Below are 20983 nucleotides of genomic sequence, written 5' to 3'. Positions count from 1 at the left end.
GAATAAATTATGTAATTAAATCTTAATGAGTCTAATTTCAAATGAAATAAACGAGAACATATTTTGAATTCTGTACAATGAGAAATTTGATTTGTAATGAAGAGTGCTCAGATTAGCCAAACAGTGAAACATGGGAAACTTTAAGAAAAATCTGGTATTGATTGGCCATACCAAAAATTCTGAAAAATTATGGATAGAAGATATATGAGTCTATTTTCAGGTAAAATTAACGGGACTTGATTTGGAGTTTCAGAGATCCGTTATAAATGATTTAGTGATTGTTGCTCGTGAAGACAACTTGCGTGAAATTATGATTATGTGGTAAACATTGACAAAAATTTGTTAATGAGTTGCTTATTGATTTCTTATAAGCTTACTATGATTTGTAGGTGTGGTTGGCGAATATTGTAAGGGGTTAATATGTAGTTTGTATTTGAATAGTTAGATTAACGTGTTAGTAATCCAATTGTAGGCGGTTCGTGTGTGGATCTCGTCAAGATATCGTCAAAAAAATGTGTGTAACTAACACCCTCTTTCTTAGTCTAGATCGGCAAAAGTCGAAAAGTCGAAATGCCGAAAATCGGTATTTTGTAGATTTGTGAGTGTGCGAATGCTCGTGAGGTAAATCGATTAATGTTTTTGGTAAGCTGCAATGTTTGACCGCAAAGTGCATGATTTACGTGCCCTCGATATTTTTGGGCTTAATGGGCCAAAATTGGAATGATGGGCCAACCTACCAATTCGATAAGAACCCTCAGTAGTGATTACGTTAGTACGTGAAAGGTAAGAACATGCATGAAAAACCCTAAAATAGATAAATTACTGAAATACCTTTAAAAGTGGAAAATTTACGCTTTACCCTTAGGAGATAAATTACCAAATACCCCTAGGGTTAAATTGACCTAAATGCATGTTTGATCGTTGTTATTTATCGCATGCCATGTTGTTATTATCGGTGCATGGACCGGGATATTGACGGAGGAAGTACTGAAAGTGGCTTGTCCACGCATCAAGGCTTTGCCTCAATTTATCGTTAACTCGAGCGTTAAGGCCGCAAATGTGGAGTGTTAAATGGGTGGGTTGAGCTATTCCCACATAAAGTGTATGGTGGTACGCAGTGGAGTGTAGTGGTTGGTGGTTGAGTAGTCTCCCCAATGGGCTTGCATATGTTTATTGATGTTGCATGTATTTTGAAATGGGCCTATGGGTCATACTGTTATCTGAATAAGGGGCTAAGGCCCAGTTTATTGTAATCTGAAAAGGGTTCTGGCCCAGTACCACTGTTACCTGAATGGGCTTAAGCCCAATGGGCTTGAGCTGACTTGGGCTTTGAATGGGTTTTCCTTACACACTGAGTTTCCCCAAACTCACCCCTTCTTTAACCTTGCAGGTGAGCCTTGATGTGGGTGACTTGGAGCCGGAGGGGATTCAAAGTGGCCATGGTGAATATTTTTGGGTTTGAAAAAAAGAGACTGGTTTTCTTAAGTTATTTTTAATTACTATTTAATTTTTGGGTTGTAATAAGGCCATTTTAACTTTATTTTCTTATTTGATTTTTCTGGGATTATATTATTAAAAACAACTTTAAATTGATGGATGCTAATTCAAATGGGCTAGACTTAGGGCGTGATTTCAAAACGATACTTGTTTTTTTTAAAATAACATGACGTCACGAATATTCGATTTACCAAAGAAATTTCAACTTATTATAACCAAGTGTGGCAATGGATGTGGACATGTCTAGGATTGGATCTAATCAGAGAGCTTGGTACTTAAGCAGCCTTCATGGCTCACCTCCTCTGTTATGGATACCTACCTAGTGCCCAGCTTCCATTCACTTGGTTAGTTTGAGAAAAGTCGGCTTTTTAAAACACTAAAAAGGGAACACGGGTTTTTGACTTCAAAGTGGCACATCGGATTCGGCCTTAACGTCTGGGCCGGGTTTGGGGTGCTACAATGAGTAATTGATTTGGTTAATTATCAATGATGTATCATGGTTGAGAAATGGCATATTGATGATGATATGGTATGTTATAAGGCATAAAATAGTTAGTAAGATGAGAAAAATGCTTATAGAAGTTAAGGTTATGGCTTGTTTTGGCATATGAAATGTAACATCCCAAAATAGGGCCTAAACGGAACAGTGGTTGCGAAACCACAAATCTGAGGTAGAAAAATTTATTTTATTATCATTTTAAGGTATATGGCATGATTTCATGATTGTGTGAAAATTTCATTTAGAAATTTTATCGATAGAGGGTCCAATTTGATATTTAGGACTATATTGCAAAAATTGTAAAATGTGTGTTCTAGTTCACCAAGGTATTAAGTACTTGTGAGTAATGGTTTTTTAAAGTGGAGGTCATTGGATAGTAATTAGACCATTATACTAGTTTGGACAAAAATGCCTAAAGGAAAATAAAACACCATAGTTTTTAATTAAGGGCATTTTGGTTATTTAGTTATTAAAATGAATTAAAAACAAAATTAAAAGTCAATTTTTGTCCATCTTCTTCATTAGGCTGAAATTTCAAGGTTTCTCCATAGCTAGGGTTTATTCTAAGCTTCCAAGCTCCATAGTAAGTGATTCCAAGCCCCATTTTTAATGTTCTTTACGTTTTTGAAGTCGCGGTAACTTGATTAAGCTTATTCTAGCAATAATTCAACCTAGGGTTCATATTTGGAAAAATACTCATAGGTGAAATTTGTGTATTTTGGTGTTTTATGATAGAATATGAGGTTTTAAATTATGTTAGACAACTTGTGCTACTCGGTTTTACGTGAAAACGAGTAAAAGGGCTTAATTGGTAAAAATACCTAATAGTCATAAGTACATGTTAGAGTGAGAATTTGATGTTGTCATAGAATGGAAAAATGATCAGCATGTCATAAAACATAAGAAAATAGGATGAAGTTTAAATTCCGAGCCTTGGGGAAAAAGTGTAAATATGTAAAAGTTTAGGGGAAAAAATATAATTTTGCCAAAGTTTGGGTCAAGGACTGTTTTAATAAATGTGAGTATTAAATAAGCTAAATTTTTTTATTATAGATCAAGAAGAACAAAATCCGGAGTTAGACCTGGGAAAGAAAAAGATAGTGGACTAAATCGATATAGTTGATTGTATTTTGTTTCGAGGTAAGTTTGCGGTAAATAAATTGTAACACCCCAATCCCGTATCCGTCGCCGGAATAGGTAAAGGGGCATTACCGGACTTGAAACTCATATCAGAACAGTAAAAAAAAAATTTTTTTTTTTTTGAACATTCCTTTAGATAAGTACTAAAGACAGTCAGGGATACAATTTAAACTTCTATAAGTACACATTCAAAAGATGCCACTTTCGCATGGCTTATATACATTAACCAAAATATTCTTCGGCCACTGGTCTATTCATGCCATAAAATAATTCAAAACATAACAGTAACAAGCAGTGGATAGTGATAGTGTGACTAGTTGCTGACGATCCCCGAGCCTGTAGCTTCGAAATGAGATCTATAAAACAGAGGAAACAAAGTAAACGGAGTAAGCATTACAATGCTTAGTAAGTTTTAAGCAGTGTCAACAGATAACAATCAAATTATAACATAGTTGTTCGTATTTTTATTTCACTCTTCCTTCGAGCATACCATCCCTTTACCGAATATGCACATCTCATCATATACAATAGGCAGATAAACTTTCACATAAAAGTGAGCTCATGTGACATAGATATATTGTATAATTTCACATAACCTCTCACACCGATCCGATGTCACATAATCATAGGAATAGTCTCATAGATTGCTCACGATGCATCACATAACTACCTTATGATTTAGTTCAAATCAAGCTCACATATAAACTTGGAGTACATACCGCTTAACCTTTCGCATTGAATATATTTATAAGCAATTCTTATTACGAAGTCTTATAGCTTTAACCTCTACTCGGATTATCGGCGAGACCTTTAGCTCAGATGAAATCTCCACACAAAGTTATCGAGTCTTACCCGGACAAAATCTCCACACGTAGTCATCGGGTCTTACCCGGACATAATCTCCACACGTAGTCATCGGGTCTTACCCGGAATATATTTCCAAGTTTCATGTACATTTAATCACATGTTACAACATTCACATCGACTGTCATATTTGTAATTCATTTGCCTCATCAAATATCTAATAATACACACCTTTCACATTTGGTCATTCGGCCACAATATACATATCTCATACATATTTCACACTAGCCATTCAGCTTTACCACATATACATATCTCATACATATTTCACATTAGCCATTCGGCTTTACCACATATACATATCTCATACATATTTCACACTAGCCATTCGGCTTTACCACATATACATATCTCATACATATTTCACACTAGCCATTCGGCTTTACCACATATACATATCTCATACATATTTCACACTAGCCATTCGACTTTACCACATATACATATCTCATACATATTTCACATTAGCCATTCGGCTTTACCACATATACATATCTCATACATATTTCACACTAGCCATTCGGCTTTACCACATATACATATCTCATACATATTTCACACTAGCCATTCGGCTTTACCACATATACATATCTCATACATATTTCACACTAGCCATTCGGCTTTACCACATATACATATCTCATACATATTTCACACTAGCCATTCGGCTTTACCATATATACATATCTCATACATATTTCACATTAGCCATTCGGCTTTACCACATATACATATCTCATACATATTTCATATTAGCCATTCGGCTTTACAACATATACATATCTCATATATATATTTCACATTAGCCATTCGGCTTTACCACATATACATATCTCATATATATATTTCACACTAGCCATTCGGCTTTACCACATATACATATCTCATACATAGTTCACATTAGCCATTCGGCTTTACCACATATACATATCTCATACATAGTTCACACTAGCCATTCGGCTTTACCACATATACATATCTCATACATATTTCACACTAGCCATTCGGCTTTACCACATATACATATCTCATATACATATTTCACATTAGCCATTCGGATTTACCACATATACATATCTCATACATATTTCACATTAGCCATTCGGCTTTACCACATATACATATCTCATACATATTTCACACTAGCCATTCGGCTTTACCACACATTTATATATTTATCTTGTGCATCAATTTCAGCAATAGCTTATAAGCAACTCAAATAGTTTCATCAATGTTTACAACAAATTCACATATTTACTACAAGCTGTTTTCCTGAGCAATAGTCACTAAATTATTTATAACTGGAGCTAAAAAACTCAAAATCAATTGCCGTTAATTTTCCCTGAATATAGACTCATATATCTTCCAGCCATAAAATTTTCATAATTTTAGGATCGGCCAATCAATACCATATTTTTCTTAAAGTTTCCCTTGTTTCACTATTTGACTAACCTGACCACTCTTCACTACGAATCAAATTTCTCATTGTAAAAAATTCAAAATATGTTCTATTTGATTTCATTTGAAACTAGACTCATTAAAGAGTCTAAGAATATAAATTTTATCTTATAACCATTTTTGTACAAATTATAATGATTTTTAAAAAGAAGCAGGATTTCAGAGTCATTCTGACAATTGTCTCACACGACTTTAAATATCTATTTATAGGAAATTTCTTTGCTTACACGGTCTCTTTTATAAGAGACTAGACTAATTAAGCTTTGATTACATATTTTATTCAGCCTATAATTCCACACCAACAATTTATAGTGATTTTCTAAAATCACGTTATCGTTATTGTCTGAGCAAATTATTATAATTTGCTCTTAAATTTCCAAGTCCAAACACTTATGAACTTACCATTTGAGTTTAAGACATATCATGGCCACATCATATCTTATTAAATCAACTCATTATGTCCTATTATGATTGAATTTACTCAACGTTTAATCACTTAAAACTTACCTCGGAAGTGGTCGACGACTAGATATCTACTACTATTCGCTTACTTTCTTTTTCCCTATCCGACTTTGATCCTCTTTGCTCTTAAGCTTAAGTAAAACAATAGATTTGCTTAAGTACTTAACTAATATTATTCACTTGACAATCACATTTGGAAATCACATATCATTTAATCTATATCTAAAACAATAGATTTCAATATGTATCATATTTAATAAAACATGCCATGACTCGATTTCATGCTTATTTAATTTATATCTAATTCACATTCACAAGCAAGGAGTCACTTAATTTATCATGCTTCCTTATACATGAATTTAATCATATTGCCGAATGTCCTTATGTGTACATGGTACATACATAAGGCATATATATATATACCTATATATGACCATTACCATTTAAACATTTAATCTTAATCGGCAAGCTTTATTTCAACTATTTAAGGTGCAAACCAATTCTGTTATTCATTAACATTTCGTCATATTAAATCTTGATTAACCAATTTAACACATACCAAAATCCAATCATACATCTAGCCTTTATCTCAATACTAAACCGAGTTACAAGATTATACATTACACTAAGCATATCATTAAACATACCTATTCAATTTAGCTAATTTCATAGCCGATTAATCACCTTACCCCACATTACTCAATGCCGAATATCAACCCAACATCACAAGCATAATCACCATGAAACTTACCTTAATACACATATATGCATGTTCACATTCATCACATTGGCCATTATAAGCAAAACAACCATTCAAAGCTCACTTCAATTATTTAACAAATAAAACTAATGTTTAATACTATCTCCCAATTTGGTATGAGTTACCGAATGAAATTAAACTCCTAATTCATGCACTAAAATCACATTCGGCACAAGCAAACTTCATTTCAATTATGCCACTCTTAAACTTATCCATAATACCCTAAGTTCATTTAGTAGCTAGGCAACAATTATACAAAAACAACAAGCATTTAACAACAATGTACTTAACCAATTCCTTAAGCATACATTCGGCAATATATATATATATATATATATATTAATGACTAAAACACTTAGGCCAATTCTAAAACATCCACAAATCTTCATGCTTACTTGCCATAACCGTATGGTTCTTATCACACTTGGACCACAAAATGCATAAATTTCACAAATTCTAATTACTATCATAAGCTCAATTTCGGCTAACACTCAATTAAATACTTACAATTTAGCACTAATTTAGCATTTCAACATAGCCGATTGTCATTAAGCAATTAAGCCACAAACATTTAATTTTACCAAGCTCAACTCATCTATAATCAACCCTCAATACACTAAAGCATCAAAAACAACATCAAAGAAATACAAACATCCATGACCGAATGTCATCTTCATAACTTTACAAAAACATTTGCCATGAGCTAGCTTCTATACTTGATGACCACTCCAAATATACAAAGATTTTCAATGAAAGAGCATTAACATACCTTAATATTAACATAAGATGACCCAATGCTTCCCTCCCTTCTTCCTCTTTTCATTTCGGCCAAGAAGAATTGATTTCTCCTTTTCTTTTCCTCACCCTTTCATTCTTCTTTTCTTTTATTATCCTTATTATTTCTTTTATTTATTTCCTTTCTTTTACATAAAATAATAACCATTTAATTAAGATTTACTACATATTTTAATATATGTACCATCATGGCCGGCCACTATGTATAAAAAAAGGAGTATTTGACATGCAAAACCACTGTTTTCACTACATGCTTTAATAGATCCTTATAGATTAACCTATCACATTTCAAAAGTGTCACACATAAGTCCTATTAACTAAATTCACATGCAATCGACTAAATCGAAACTTAAAACTTTCACACATTCATATTCACATATTTTAGACAATATATATCATATTCAAATACTTCGGTGACTCGGTTTAGCGGTCCCGAAACCGCTTCCCGACTAGGGTCAATTTAGGGCTGTCACATAAATGCAATATTATATTATTTTATGTTAATTTTGTTCATTTCCAGTATGTGTATATTTATTTTATGAAATTATTCAAAGAAGACTCAAGCATGAATTGACGGAGAAGTAATTTCAGAAAGCTCCGATTGAACTTTAGGAATGTGTAGGATACAAATGTCATGACATTAGGGTTTAAGGATACCATGTAAGACCATGCCAAGGCATGGCAATTGGTAAAGTTTTTAAGGCAAGGAAATCATGTAAGACCATGTCAAGACATGGCATTGATAAGTTACTATAAGGCAAAGGTCCCATGTAAGACCATGCCAAGGCATGGCATTGGTGAGTTCATAAGGCAAGGATACCATGTAAGACCATGTCAAGACATGGCAATGGTAAGTTTCAAAAGGATACCACGTAAGACCATGACAAGTCATGGCAATGGTAAGTTACCCGCGTATCCTTAGTATTCCAAGTGGTTCAACGGGAAAATTTAAAGAGAATATCAAGGTAAGGTAAGGTAAGACGAGTTATATACTAAAAAGGTAAGACAAGTTCATGCTAGAAGAGCAAAGGTAAATAAATAATGTTCATGTATGCTTGATAAGGAAAAAGGTAAGTAAAATGTATTAATAAATTTGATTAAGTAAGTAAGTATTTAAGTAAGTGAGTAAGTGAAGAAGTTTAAAATATGCCTATGGCAATTAATGAAGTTGCATTAAGTAGTATCATGCCAAGTAGTAAGATAATTCTTATGAATGTTGTTATTTATTTGCATGCAAACTTACTAAGATTAATGCTTACCCCTTTATTTTCCTTCTTTTATAGTTTTGTCAAGCTAACTCGGGATCGTAAAGTACGCCGAGGTCCGTGCACACTATCACGAGGATTATTTTGGTATAGCTAGTCGTTTCATTTTGAGTATGGCATGTATAGCATCGTAGCCATTTTGTGTGTATGATCTTATGATATGGCTGATGAATGCTATGGAAATGCTTGATAATGATTAGCTGTTGGAATGGCTAATCAAGGACATGCTTGGTGTTATGTATGCCTAAATGCTAGTTATTCCATGGAAATCATGGAAAAGGTGAAATTAGCTTTAAAATAGTATCGGACAGCAATAATGGCGTGAATTTGGAAAATCACTAAAAATAGTAGAAATGGATTTAGATAGTGAATGAGATATAGAATTAAAGATTGATGAGTCTATTTTCTTATGGATAGAACAAACAGGTATATGAGTTATATTTTATGCGATATTTAAATTTTTGTGAAACAGGGCCAGAGCAATTTTTGGATCCCCTGTTCCGACTTTGTAAATTCACCAAAAAATTGTACAAAGATAATTAGAAGTAATGCTTTAATGTACAGATTCCTAATTGAGTCTAGTTTTATGAGAAACAAATGACATAATAATTGAAACTCTGTAAAGGGATATATTTAATTCGTAATACACAGGGGTCAGAGTAGTCGAACCCTAAAACAAGGGAGACTTTAACTAATAAACTGTACTAGTTGGCCTGACCAAAAATTCTAGAAAAAATTTAGTTGATAGGTATATGAGTCTAGTTTTAGGGAAAAGTTATGAAATTGGATTTTGAGTTTCGTAACTCGAGATATGAATTTTTAAGCGACTGTGACGCAGGTAGCCAGCTTGTCTGGAAGTTCTAAAATAAATTGTTTGAGCTGTTTAATTAATGAATTAAGTCCATTAACACCTCGTGCTCGACTCTGGCGACAGTCTCGGGTTCGGGGCGTTACATGAAATCAATATGATTAGAGTAATAAATGTGCATTGAATTGGCTAGTGTTATTATGTATGAAATGTGCATGAGTTGATGATGTTTTGGATGCGTATAAATGTATTGAAATGGTACCATTTTGGTTGCTATGTGTGCATGAGAAAAGGGTGGCAATTTGGCTTTGCAACTAGCCTATTTTTTTCCACACGAGCAGAGGCACGGGCGTGTGTCTCAGTTGTGTGCGACACACGGTCATGCTACACGGTAGTATGTCCCCTAGGGTACCCTTTCGAATTAAGTAAGTATACCCTACAGGTTTGCCACGACTTAGACACACGGGCGTGCCTACTGGCTGTGTGTGCACACGGGCTGGCACATGGGCGTATGAATGGCCGTGTGATCCAAGTCAGTAACCCTTCCAGATTTCCCAGGGCCAAGGCACATGGGCGAGTCTACAGCCGTGTGGTGCAAGTCAATATGTATGCCCTGTTTTTGCACGGCTTGTGACACGGGCGTGTCTGGTTGTCGTGTGAGGCACACGGCCTATTCACACAGGCGTGTGACCCCTAAATGCTTGAAAATTTTATAAATTTTCCAAAGTTTTCAAATGTTACCGGTTTAGTCCCGAACCTCTTCCAAGCATGATTTAAGGTCTCGCAGAGCCTTATAAGGGACAATGTGATTATGTTTGATGGATGTTTATGTGTTAATGGATTTTCCTGTGGAAAATGTAAGATGCATGCTATAACTGATCGATAATGCCTCGTAACCCTATTCCAGCGACGGGTACGGGTTAGGAGTGTTACAGGGTGAATGGTTTAGGATATTTTCTGGATGAACAACTGATGCCATACTTGGAGTTAGCTGGATTCGAGTCCGCAGCATTAATCTAAACGTTTGATTTGTGGTACGATTTAATATCCATATTGGTCGAGCATTGGCACCCAAATACTCACACTTTTCATTTGCTGTGTGGGGAGTGCAGTGTCACTCTAGAGGATGTTGTATTGCAACATGGGCTCCTAATCAACGGGAGTGCTGTAACGGGCGTAAGTGCGATAGCTGAGCCGGTCATCCTTTGTTATAGCCTATTAGGAGTCTCACCCGCCGATGTTGAGTCCAAATTTACGGATTTGGGATTTTCATGGCTGAAAGCCAATTTTGAACATTTATCAATTAATGCCACTAAGCATGAGGTGATGTGCACAGCTCGAGCATACATTATACATATTATAGAGGGTGTACTGATGCCCGATGCGAACAACAACAAGGTTCATTTGATGTATACCCCTATTAGTTGATTTGCAGAATGTTCGCTCGTATAGTTGGGGTTCTGCAATTCTGGCTATGTTGTGTTGTGAGCTTTGTCGGACGACAAAGCCTGATGCCGTAGACATAGGCGGATGCCTTCTATTGCTGTAGACATGGGTTCTTTATCGGATGCCATTCTTGGCATCAGTTAGGCACCAACCATACATATTTCCACTAGTGAACAGGTAATAAAATTTAACTTGTTATTAATTGACATTTTTTTTAATGATACTATTCTAACGATACTATTCTAACATGTAATTTGTTTTTGTGGATAGAGTTATTATCCGAGCATCAGAAGGTTGTACATTGTCCCGATATATCGTCTGATGATTGAATAACATGCCGGGGAAGGGGTAAGCTATTCCAATATTCGTGACATATAATTACTTTATATATCTTACTCGAATCATGTTAAATTTTAACCATGTTATTGATCATGTATTTTATCTGGATGTCGTATCGGAGACCAGAAATTGTGGCTGTTATACCCTTGTCTGCCCATATTCATTCTCACCTGTGGTGTATTAACACACCAATTATTAATTTCCATACAGTCGAGTGGTATAACTAGGATTGAGTACTCCGGCAGTTTGGTTGCATCCAGTATATCCCAGACCCGCCAATGCAGTTGGGGAAGATTCACTTGATCAACAAGATAGGAAAACATGGAAATAATTGGAGGGTTGTGCACCAGAAATATATTGCTGTGTGGGATAATTGGATGGCGCGGAGACCTCAAATGGATATTTCTTCCGATTTGCAACCATCATTAGAGTACATACAATGGTACTTTAGTACGGGAAAACCATATTTACTTGGTGAGCAGTTGACTGTAGTCCCCCCACACATGTATCGACTTAGGGCATAAGAGCCAGAGGCCGATATAGAGGTCGAGCCAGAGCCAGAGCCAAAGCCAGGTCCCGAGCTCGAGCTCGAGCCCGACGAATAGTCGGACCCCAAGCTTGAGCGATCGTATACACATTCGACAGATAGTTCTTATGATCCAGAGTTACGGGTCAATGACTATTTCCCGGGCTTGTCAAGACACGAATATCATTCCAGGTTTGATATCTTTGGGTCGTATCCACCATAGTACAGCACTCCTCCCGGCCGTATCCACGCAATACTCCACTCATTCTGGGTCTTATCCACTGTAGTATTTCACCCCTCCAGGCTCAAGTTCATCGACAACGTTCAGGGCATATGATTTTTCTTCCATGTTTTACACACCCCCACTTGCGACTGAAGAGGATGTTAATCGCTGCAATCACCAATAGCGTGAACGTCGACCCCCGCAGAAATATACCCCTAGGAACACACCATCAAACCATCAATTTTAGGGATTTCTTGCAATTTAAAAATTACAAATTTGTACTTTTTTATTCTAAAAAAATATAAATCAAGAAAAAGACAATCTTTGTATTTATTTAATTAGATTAATTGCAATATTAAAACTTGGAACAAACTTTGTGGTCATAAATTAGATTAATTGCAACATTACAACATTAAAACACTAAAACTTGTAACAAACTTAGTTGTATAAGATAAATTTTGTTATATAAATTATATAAGCTCAATTCTTACTCGATCGTGACGATTGTCCAACATGATAGTTTTACTGCGGGCATTTACTCCGATTATGACCAGCTAATTTGCATAATCCACAACGCCTGCCGTCAGATTTCTCCCTAATGTCCATTTCATTACAGATTCTGGATGATTGTGGATGACTTTTCGGAATCCTACGCAACCCTTTGTCTGGGACAAGCTTGAAAGTTGTCGGAGGTACCTCCCACATAAATAGGCCAGGCAGGACGGAGAACTCATTCTCCCAGACACGTAACATGCACTCGAGGGTGTACACATCATTGAAAAATTGTTCAGCATTAAACGAGACTTTAGCACAACCTGCCACGACATGCGCACATGGATAATGAAGTGTTTGGAACCTCCTACAATCGCACCGTCTGTTTCGGAGATCAACTCCATAGGACTTAGGTGGTATATCAGGTCAACGACCGACGGTCTTCATAACTCAAAACATTTCAAGACATCGTGAATATACTTCTATATTTATCGACCTCACCATCCAACGGTTTGCAACAATTGCATCCCTGACATCTCTAAAAAACACGTGTCCCGCCTCTATCTGGTTGACTTGTTGCTGACCCATTCTTGGCATCAAGGTAACTAACCTATAGAATATAGTCGAGAAGATAGATAAAATCAGAAGATGTCATGTTTTCAACAACACAACGTTGATCCTTTTCACCAAGTTTGTAGTCATTTCACCATAACGAAAGCCCTCGTCAAAACTTTGAGCCCATTACCATAGCTCCATAGTACTCAACCATTGTCAGAAAGATGTGTTTATTTGACCCTCCATGTCATTCTCAAGTTGAGTCATTCTTTGGAGGAAAAGATGTGGCTCTAGCTCGTGCGCTGTATATGTATTAAGAAAAGATAAGTTACAGTATTGCCTTAAAACATTAAAAATTAGATAAGGTTATCCTTTACCCGTTCTCACAACTTGTCTCTACCAGTCTGCATTCTTATAATCTCGATGAAAGTTAGCCGCAATTTGCTGGATACAGTAAACGAATCTCCATGGCACACCGGAATGCCTAATGGCGGTAATTAATCATTTCCCTCTATCAGAGATGATGTAAATATTATTATTGCTAGTAACATACCTCCGCGGGTTGGTAAGGAAGAATTCTCATGATTCCATGTTCTCCTTATCTATGATGCAAATGCTATCGAAAGCATGTTCTTGTTACTGTCTTTAGCAACTGCAAAAAGTAGGATCTGTGTATATTTTTCATATAGCCAAGTTCCATCTACTTGCACAAACGGCTTGCAGTGAGGGAAATGTGCGCACATATGGATCAAACATCCAGAACATCCGATGGAAAATTCTGTTTCCTGATTGTAGTTGGTTATCCGGGCTATAATAAGGTCGTCTTTGTAACTCAATGATAGTCTTCGGTATGTACTCCTGCATAGCGGCTATCTATCCCTGTAGCTCATTATACGACGCATTGAAATCTCCGTACAATTGTTCCATTTCCATTTATTTAGCTATCCACGTCTTTTGGTGTGATACTTGATACTGGAATTGTGCCTGCATTTTGGCAATCAGTACCGAAACTTTAACGGTCGGCATGTCCTTCACCATTGGCATGATACACGTACAGACAGTTTTAGAATCAAGTTTTCGATGATCTTCTGTCATACGTGTTGATGTGCATGTGTGAGGCCCAACAAATTTTCGTATCTCCCACATCTGTGAAATTTGAATAACTGCAGCTTGTACCCACCAATTGCAGCTTTTTGTCGACTTCCAACACTCCCCAATATATAATGTCGGTTTAAACACTGCAACTTTGTAGTCCACTGATATATTCATCCTATACCGCTTAATAGAAAGTACGCACTCTTCCTTACTTTTGAATCTCTGACTGACGAACAACTTATCAGGATCAGAATTTACGGCAAGTTGGTGAGCAAGTAATATTTTAGGGTATTCCGCGAACTCGGCTACGTGCGTCGCGTCGAGGTCTTTGAACGACATGTATCGCCCAGCATTATTGTGTATCACAATATGTCAAATCTGGTTCCCGACAGAAGGCGCGTTAATGTTTCCATCGTCATTCACATCTTCGTCGTCAATATCATCAGGGACTTCATCCACATCATGATCACTATCACTATCGACCTCTTGATCACAAGAATCACTACTATCGTATCCATGATCACCAACCACATCAATATCAGGAGCAACATTAAGATTAATATCGATCCCGCATATAGTCGATTCACTATCAACATAAGATATTGGAGTCACTATGCACGGTTCTTGAGCTCCATGTTCTTCACCATATGTAGTGAGGTCTTCATTTTGTTTTACACTGGCTAGCTCAGCAAATAAGTGAATCGGTGTAATTTTGTCACTCCGATTCCCACAATAAAGAGTGATCATTGTCTCCACGTCTTCATTGTCTACATGTTCCATTTCGTTGAATTTGATGGGATCTGTCGAAACTGGAAACTTGTAGAAAAGTTTTGAGATCTTTCTCCTACAACGTCTAACAATTTTTGTGCGAATCCTTTCCTTCATATCATCCAACGACACATTTATGTTAAATCTCATTACTATTTGTTACCGACATTCAAATATACATCCAACGGTTGTTGTCTAGATGATTTCATCGAAATAAACGCATACGAAAAATTGATTATCCATCTTCAATACTTAATATATTAAAAATTAACAAAAAATCTCAAAACAATTTTGAACATCATTAAAATACTTATATAAAAATTTAATGAATGAAAATAGTCCATTTCTAACAATATCAAATTTATTATCATTTCTAACAATATCTATAACAAAAATATTTTCAATATTTATCTATTTTTTCCTTGCTATCACTAACTAACAATTACTTTATAATAGTTACTAACATAAAAACTTTCAAATATATTAAAAATTTTACATCACAACATTTTCAATAATCTAAACACAAAACTTACTAACAAATCACAATAAACAAAATAACTTTAAAACAAAACATAAAAATAATACTAAACAAACTATATAATACTAATAAAATAATTTTTTCTTATCATAATCTATTATATTTGAAAATAACAATAAAAAATACCTTTTCTTTTTTTCTTCTTTCTCCTCTCTTGTTCTACTAATTTATTTTTTAAACTGATACGAGTTGAATGAAGAAGTAGGAGAAAATATACTGAGTGTGTCACCTATCAAATAGACATAACCAGTGCCACCTATCTGACCACTACTAAAATAATATTTTTTAATTATTTAGTGTCAAAATGAGGATGTACAACCTATGTACCACTCTACACTCATTTAAATATTTAATTTGATACTTAATTTTAACAACATATCAATTTAATAAATTTTTTATATTATTTAAGTAAAAAACCATCGCTACCATTCACCATCGGTCCGTACTGATTGTGAGTGTCGGTATTACCCATAGGTTTTGAATTTAAGGATTGACCCATGATTTGACAGAAAAGAGAAAAAGAATTATACCAATTATAAAATTGGAAAAAGATTTTCTTTCATCTTTGGATCCTTATTCTACCTTTTGTTTTTCTTTTTTATATTATTCAATTAAATTTGAAATTCTTACCTCCAACAAATAATGGGTCCATCAAAATAAATAAGCAATAAAAAATAGGAACCATTCTTTTACTTCCCTTTCATATATTCTAAAGATTTTACAATAGAAAAATGATTAAACGTTTAGATCCAATACTTACAATTACCATGTCTTTTGCCTTTAGACCCTAAATAGAAATTCTCTTTAACAATTAAAATAAAAAAAGTCACTATCAACGATAAGACATTAAAAAAAAATAGTTTAATTACTAGTTGTCTTTCTGTCCCTTCAAGCTTTGTTGTACTTTTCTGGACATCGAAATTTTAGGGTTAAGAAATAGTAAAAATTTCTCTCCTACAGTTGTGAATTCGATTTTCACTCATATAAAATAATTTTAAAATTCTTGATTAATATTTATTTTTTAATAAATTTATAAAACGCAATAAAAAATCATTACTTAACCAAAACAGCACGTATTTTTATCGAATTCACTTTCCAAAATAATATCAAATGTTCTAAGTAAATTATAAATTTATTTTTTATTAAGTATATATATATTTAAAGGAAACAAGAAATTAAATTCCAGGAAAAAATTATAAACAAGAAATTAAATTCCAGAAAAAAATTACAACTTTTTTATTCAGCTTCCCCAAATTTCATCAAGCAATAAGTAAACAGTGAAGCTTCACCTCTCCCAAATCTGGAAAGGATGAAAATAAAATAAAAACAAATTTAGGGAGAGACATTGGAAATTACAGTTTGCCATTGTCAGTGCTTCACTGCACAAAATCTGTTGCAGGATTTTTTAAACAGTGTCTCTTCACATCTTTTGATTGTACTAAACTAATACAATTAAGTGTCAATTTTTGACCGTCACATCATTCTCTCATATAATACTCCTATAATATCCCATTATTAAAGTATTTTAAAACATACTTTTAAGTAAAAGGTTAATGGATATTTTTTTGTTTTTCATTATCTTTACTATATAAGTAAAAGATTTGGGAGGGCTACAAATGATAACGTAGTAATTATAGAATTTATTGCTAATTTATTCAAATATATATACAGTCATTTCTACAAAATAATGCCTTTCTTTCGAAAAGAGTAAAGGCCACTGTCAAATTCCATTTTCTTTTTAAATTATTATTTTATTTCACTTTTTTAAGTGACAGAGAGACTGAGAATAGAGTAGACTCTCCTTGCTGGCATGGGGTCAGTTTCAGTGTCAGGTGCCTAACTTTTAGCTTCAAGTTCTATTCAGATTATTGAAAATTAAATCCATTTACTAACATTTTGGTTTATTTTGTTTGGGTGTTGTATATTGAGATAAGAAAAAAGAGTTTTTGTTTATCATTATTATTCATGACCCACGAAAAATAAAGAAAAAAGACCCCATGAACGGGCTGTAGGCAGGCAGAGCTCATGGAAATGGGTTCGGGCTCTTTGACAGACTCAGGTGGTTCTTCCTCCAACTCCTCCACTGAGTCACTCAACGGCTTGAAATTTGGTCAAAAAATCTATTTTGAGGATACATCAGCTGCTGGCACCGGTGGTGGTACGACCATGGGGACTCCACTCAAGTCAGGTATCGGGTCTTCAAGCTCATCCGGGTCGGGTAAGAAGGCCAGGGGTGGAGTGGTGCAAGGTGGTCAGCCTCCAAGATGTCAAGTAGAAGGGTGTAAAGTGGATCTGACTGATGCAAAAGCTTACTATTCAAGGCATAAGGTTTGTGGTATGCACTCTAAGGCAGCTAATGTCATTGTTGCTGGTCTTGAGCAAAGATTTTGCCAGCAATGTAGCAGGTCTGCCTCCTCCATTTTGCTCCTTTCTTTTTCTTCCAATTTTCACCCTTTCCTTTTGTAGTAGTAGTTCATTGAAGAGCTTGTAATGATTATTTTGTTAATTGTTATGAAAAGGGTCAGATTGTGGGTTCTTAGTACTTTGTGCTTGATGTTTTTGGTCCTTTGTGTTTGGATTTGCATGATGGAGATTATATTAGTGTAATATTTGGTTACTTATTTGGCTTTTGGCAACCTGTTTAGATTTTGCCACAATGTTGTATGGTCTGTTATTTAGGGACATATTTGGGAGGCTATTTAGTTGGAACTTGGTACCATTTTGACACTGATCACTTCCTTTTGTGGTAATGAAGAGCATAGATTAGAATTTGTGGGATTATTGTGTGCTAATATGTCGTCAGATTATTAGTAGTTTAGGCATTGTATAAAATCGATGACCGATTTTAGAAATAGCAACCTACATTGACAGTTAAAATTAATTACTTCGAAACTGTTTAATTGTCTGCTTCATTATGCTGGAAAAAGGTGTTCCTTACATACTTGTTAGCAAAAAGAGGAATTATCCTTGGTTACATGCTCGACTGTTTCTCGTTCTTGTTGGGTTTGATTTTCCTTTGTGGTAGCATCTATCCAGATTTCATCAGCTTCCTGAATTTGACCAAAGGAAACGGAGTTGCCGTAGACGGTTAGCAGGTCACAATGAGCGACGGAGGAAACCACCACCGGGATCATTATTATCCTCTCGTTATATCCGGCTTTCTTCGTCTATTATCGGTTAGATTGTTGTCACATATTGTTTTTGAAACTCTTCTTTGTATGGTAAATTGCAAGGGAATGACTTGCAGCTCCTGCTTTGTGTGTGATAATTATGGTGTCCCCATTTGATGCTTATAATGCAGAAAGCAGCAGAGGTGGAAGCTTTATCATGGATTTCACAGCCTATCCAAGGCTTTCCAGAAGGGATGTGTGGCTAACATCAAGATCATCGGAACATGTACCGGGAAATCAATACACTGGAACAGGATGGTTGCTTCCACATCCATGTCAAAACAACTCAGAGAATCCTCCACCTAACCTTTACAGGCAGGAATTACCAGGGGGAACTGGTGTTCCTAGTGGCCGGATTCCTCCGGGAGAATGCTTCACGGGAGTTGTTGACTCAAACTGTGCTCTCTCTCTTCTGTCAAATCAACCACGGGGCTCTAGAAATCAGGGATTGACTCTTGGGTTAAATGACATGATCAACTCCGAGCTTTGTTCAATGTCTCAACCAGCAATGCCTCATGGTGCAGTTACGAATCCTTACTCAAATGCCTCTTGGGGTTTCAAGGGCAACCACTCCTGTAGTCGCTCCCAGGATATGCTGCCTCAAATCCCAGAGCCTATTAACAGTCAATTGACCGGGGGACTTCAGTTGTCTCACCAAAGCAGGGGGCAATACATGGAGCATGAGCCATCTAATGCGGATGACACCTCCATGCAGCATATTCACCAATCCTTCTAAGTCTGCTGTGATAATCATTCCTGCAAATATTGGTCAGTTTTTGTGCCCAGTCTTATTTAGTGTGTGATTTATGGTGTTTCTGGCATTATCGTTTCCTTTTTGGGATGGAGTTTGTTAAAAACCCAAACTACCCCATCATGTTGTGTGTGCCTATGGTTAAAACAATGATTAATAGGTGAGAAAAGTTTTAGCCTATGATGAACTGAAAGCTACTCTACGTTTCAGTGACTATTTCTCTAGAACATGATTTTCATAATCTGGAAACTAGAAATAGCTTACCTCATGGTATGGTAAAAAGCTATGGTAAGGGAGATTGCATTCTTAAAGAGAAAACAAAGGTTCAAATTTTGTAGACAATAAAAAGTAGGCATGAAATCCTAACATGAACCGGCTTCAACAATCACGCTGAACGAGGCATTGATCTCTGCAATTATATTGAGTGGTCTCACATAGCTTTCTTCAGCTTCCTGCTTCATCACAGTTGGTTTGTGTGTTGATCGGAATCTCTTCATTTTCAGATATCAACGTAACCACAATCTTCTACTCCCTTCACAATCATTTTAATTTAAATTTGAAAACTCAATTTGAACCCATGCTAGACCCAATATGATTCACCATAAAAAAATCAATAATTCAATTCTAAAACTCGAAATGACTTAAAAGGTGATTCATGAATACCTAAACGTGAAGTGACAAAAGTCAAAAAGTTGCTTAATAGTTAGAATGAAAGTGGCTAGAATCCAAAAATATTTAAATTGATCTGAAATTTTAAAAACACAATTAACTCATTAATTCCATCAAAAACCAACCCGTTATATCATATTTAAAAGTGGACTATAAAATTTATGCCCCAGTGGCACTGAAATTCCAAGAGTAAAACGTTACTCCACTAAAATTCAGCTTCAGATTGATATTTCAATTTTACTGAACTCCAAAATGTTGACAGCGGAGTTCAAAGCTCCAATGCCATGGGTACTTTATTTTTATACCCTGTCAATCCTTTCTTTGTTATTATTTATTCTATTTTTAATATAAAAAAATACTTATTTATTATTTAGCATAAATATAATTTATATTTTATTTTATAATTTGGGGTTGCGCTAAATTCAAACATATATTTTGGATGCTGGGTTGTCCTGAGGGTGGTGTGCAGAGTTGGGGTATAAGTAGTCCAGTAGTTTTTTAAGTGTGTTGGAGATATGTTTCTACTTCCTACTTTTAATGATTTTTCGAGATACAATTTCATACTTATCTATATACGAAGTTGTCGTTTCTATAAAAAAAAAAAGAAGCAAAAAGTCAACTTGAAAGATGCGTTATACTTTTTTTGAAATATAAACTGATGATGCAAATGATGAAGGGAAAAAGGCAAAACATAGTTACTGTTTTACTGGTTGTTCTGATGAAAGAATTTTAGATTTTAAAGTAGATTTGTGAATTTGACCCTTAAGCATAACTATTATTAAAAATATGTTCAAAGGTAGTAGCCAATAAAATTAAAGAGAAAAAAAGAAGAAGAAAAGCGCTGACCTTCAAGGCTTCAAGTT

At 35.2% G+C, this 20983-nt stretch overlaps 1 protein-coding gene across 2 annotated transcripts; it reads left to right on the top strand.

Annotated features, from left to right (window-relative positions):
* Nucleotides 1-17302: 17302 nt before the first annotated feature.
* On the top strand, nucleotides 17303-19638 carry LOC108480862 (squamosa promoter-binding-like protein 9). Of its 2 annotated transcripts, none has more exons than XM_053028929.1 (3): nucleotides 17303-17935; nucleotides 18597-18706; nucleotides 18832-19638. In XM_053028929.1, the coding sequence occupies exons 1-3, from the start codon at nucleotides 17556-17558 to the stop codon at nucleotides 19434-19436; spliced, it is 1095 nt and encodes a 364-aa protein (XP_052884889.1). In that variant the 5' UTR covers nucleotides 17303-17555; the 3' UTR covers nucleotides 19437-19638. The 2 variants fall into 2 exon arrangements, with proteins under 2 accessions (XP_052884889.1, XP_017639476.1); XM_017783987.2 differs by having other exon boundaries at nucleotides 18567-18706.
* The last annotated feature ends 1345 nt before the right edge of the window (nucleotides 19639-20983 follow it).

The sequence above is a fragment of the Gossypium arboreum genome, chromosome 1 (genome assembly GCF_025698485.1).
Source record: "Gossypium arboreum isolate Shixiya-1 chromosome 1, ASM2569848v2, whole genome shotgun sequence".
NCBI classification, from domain to species: Eukaryota; Viridiplantae; Streptophyta; class Magnoliopsida; order Malvales; family Malvaceae; genus Gossypium; species Gossypium arboreum.
This window is presented reverse-complemented; position numbering and strand designations above follow the sequence as displayed.

What these genes read in the sequence shown, in the direction of transcription:
- LOC108480862 (XM_017783987.2), top strand. Translation starts at nt 17,556, where the DNA reads ATGGAAATGGGTTCGGGCTCTTTGACAGACTCAGGTGGTTCTTCCTCC. An exon ending in TTTTGCCAGCAATGTAGCAG is followed by an intron (nt 17,936 to 18,566) that starts GTCTGCCTCCTC and finishes GCATCTATCCAG; the next exon opens with ATTTCATCAGCTTCCTGAAT. An exon ending in GCTTTCTTCGTCTATTATCG is followed by an intron (nt 18,707 to 18,831) that starts GTTAGATTGTTG and finishes CTTATAATGCAG; the next exon opens with AAAGCAGCAGAGGTGGAAGC.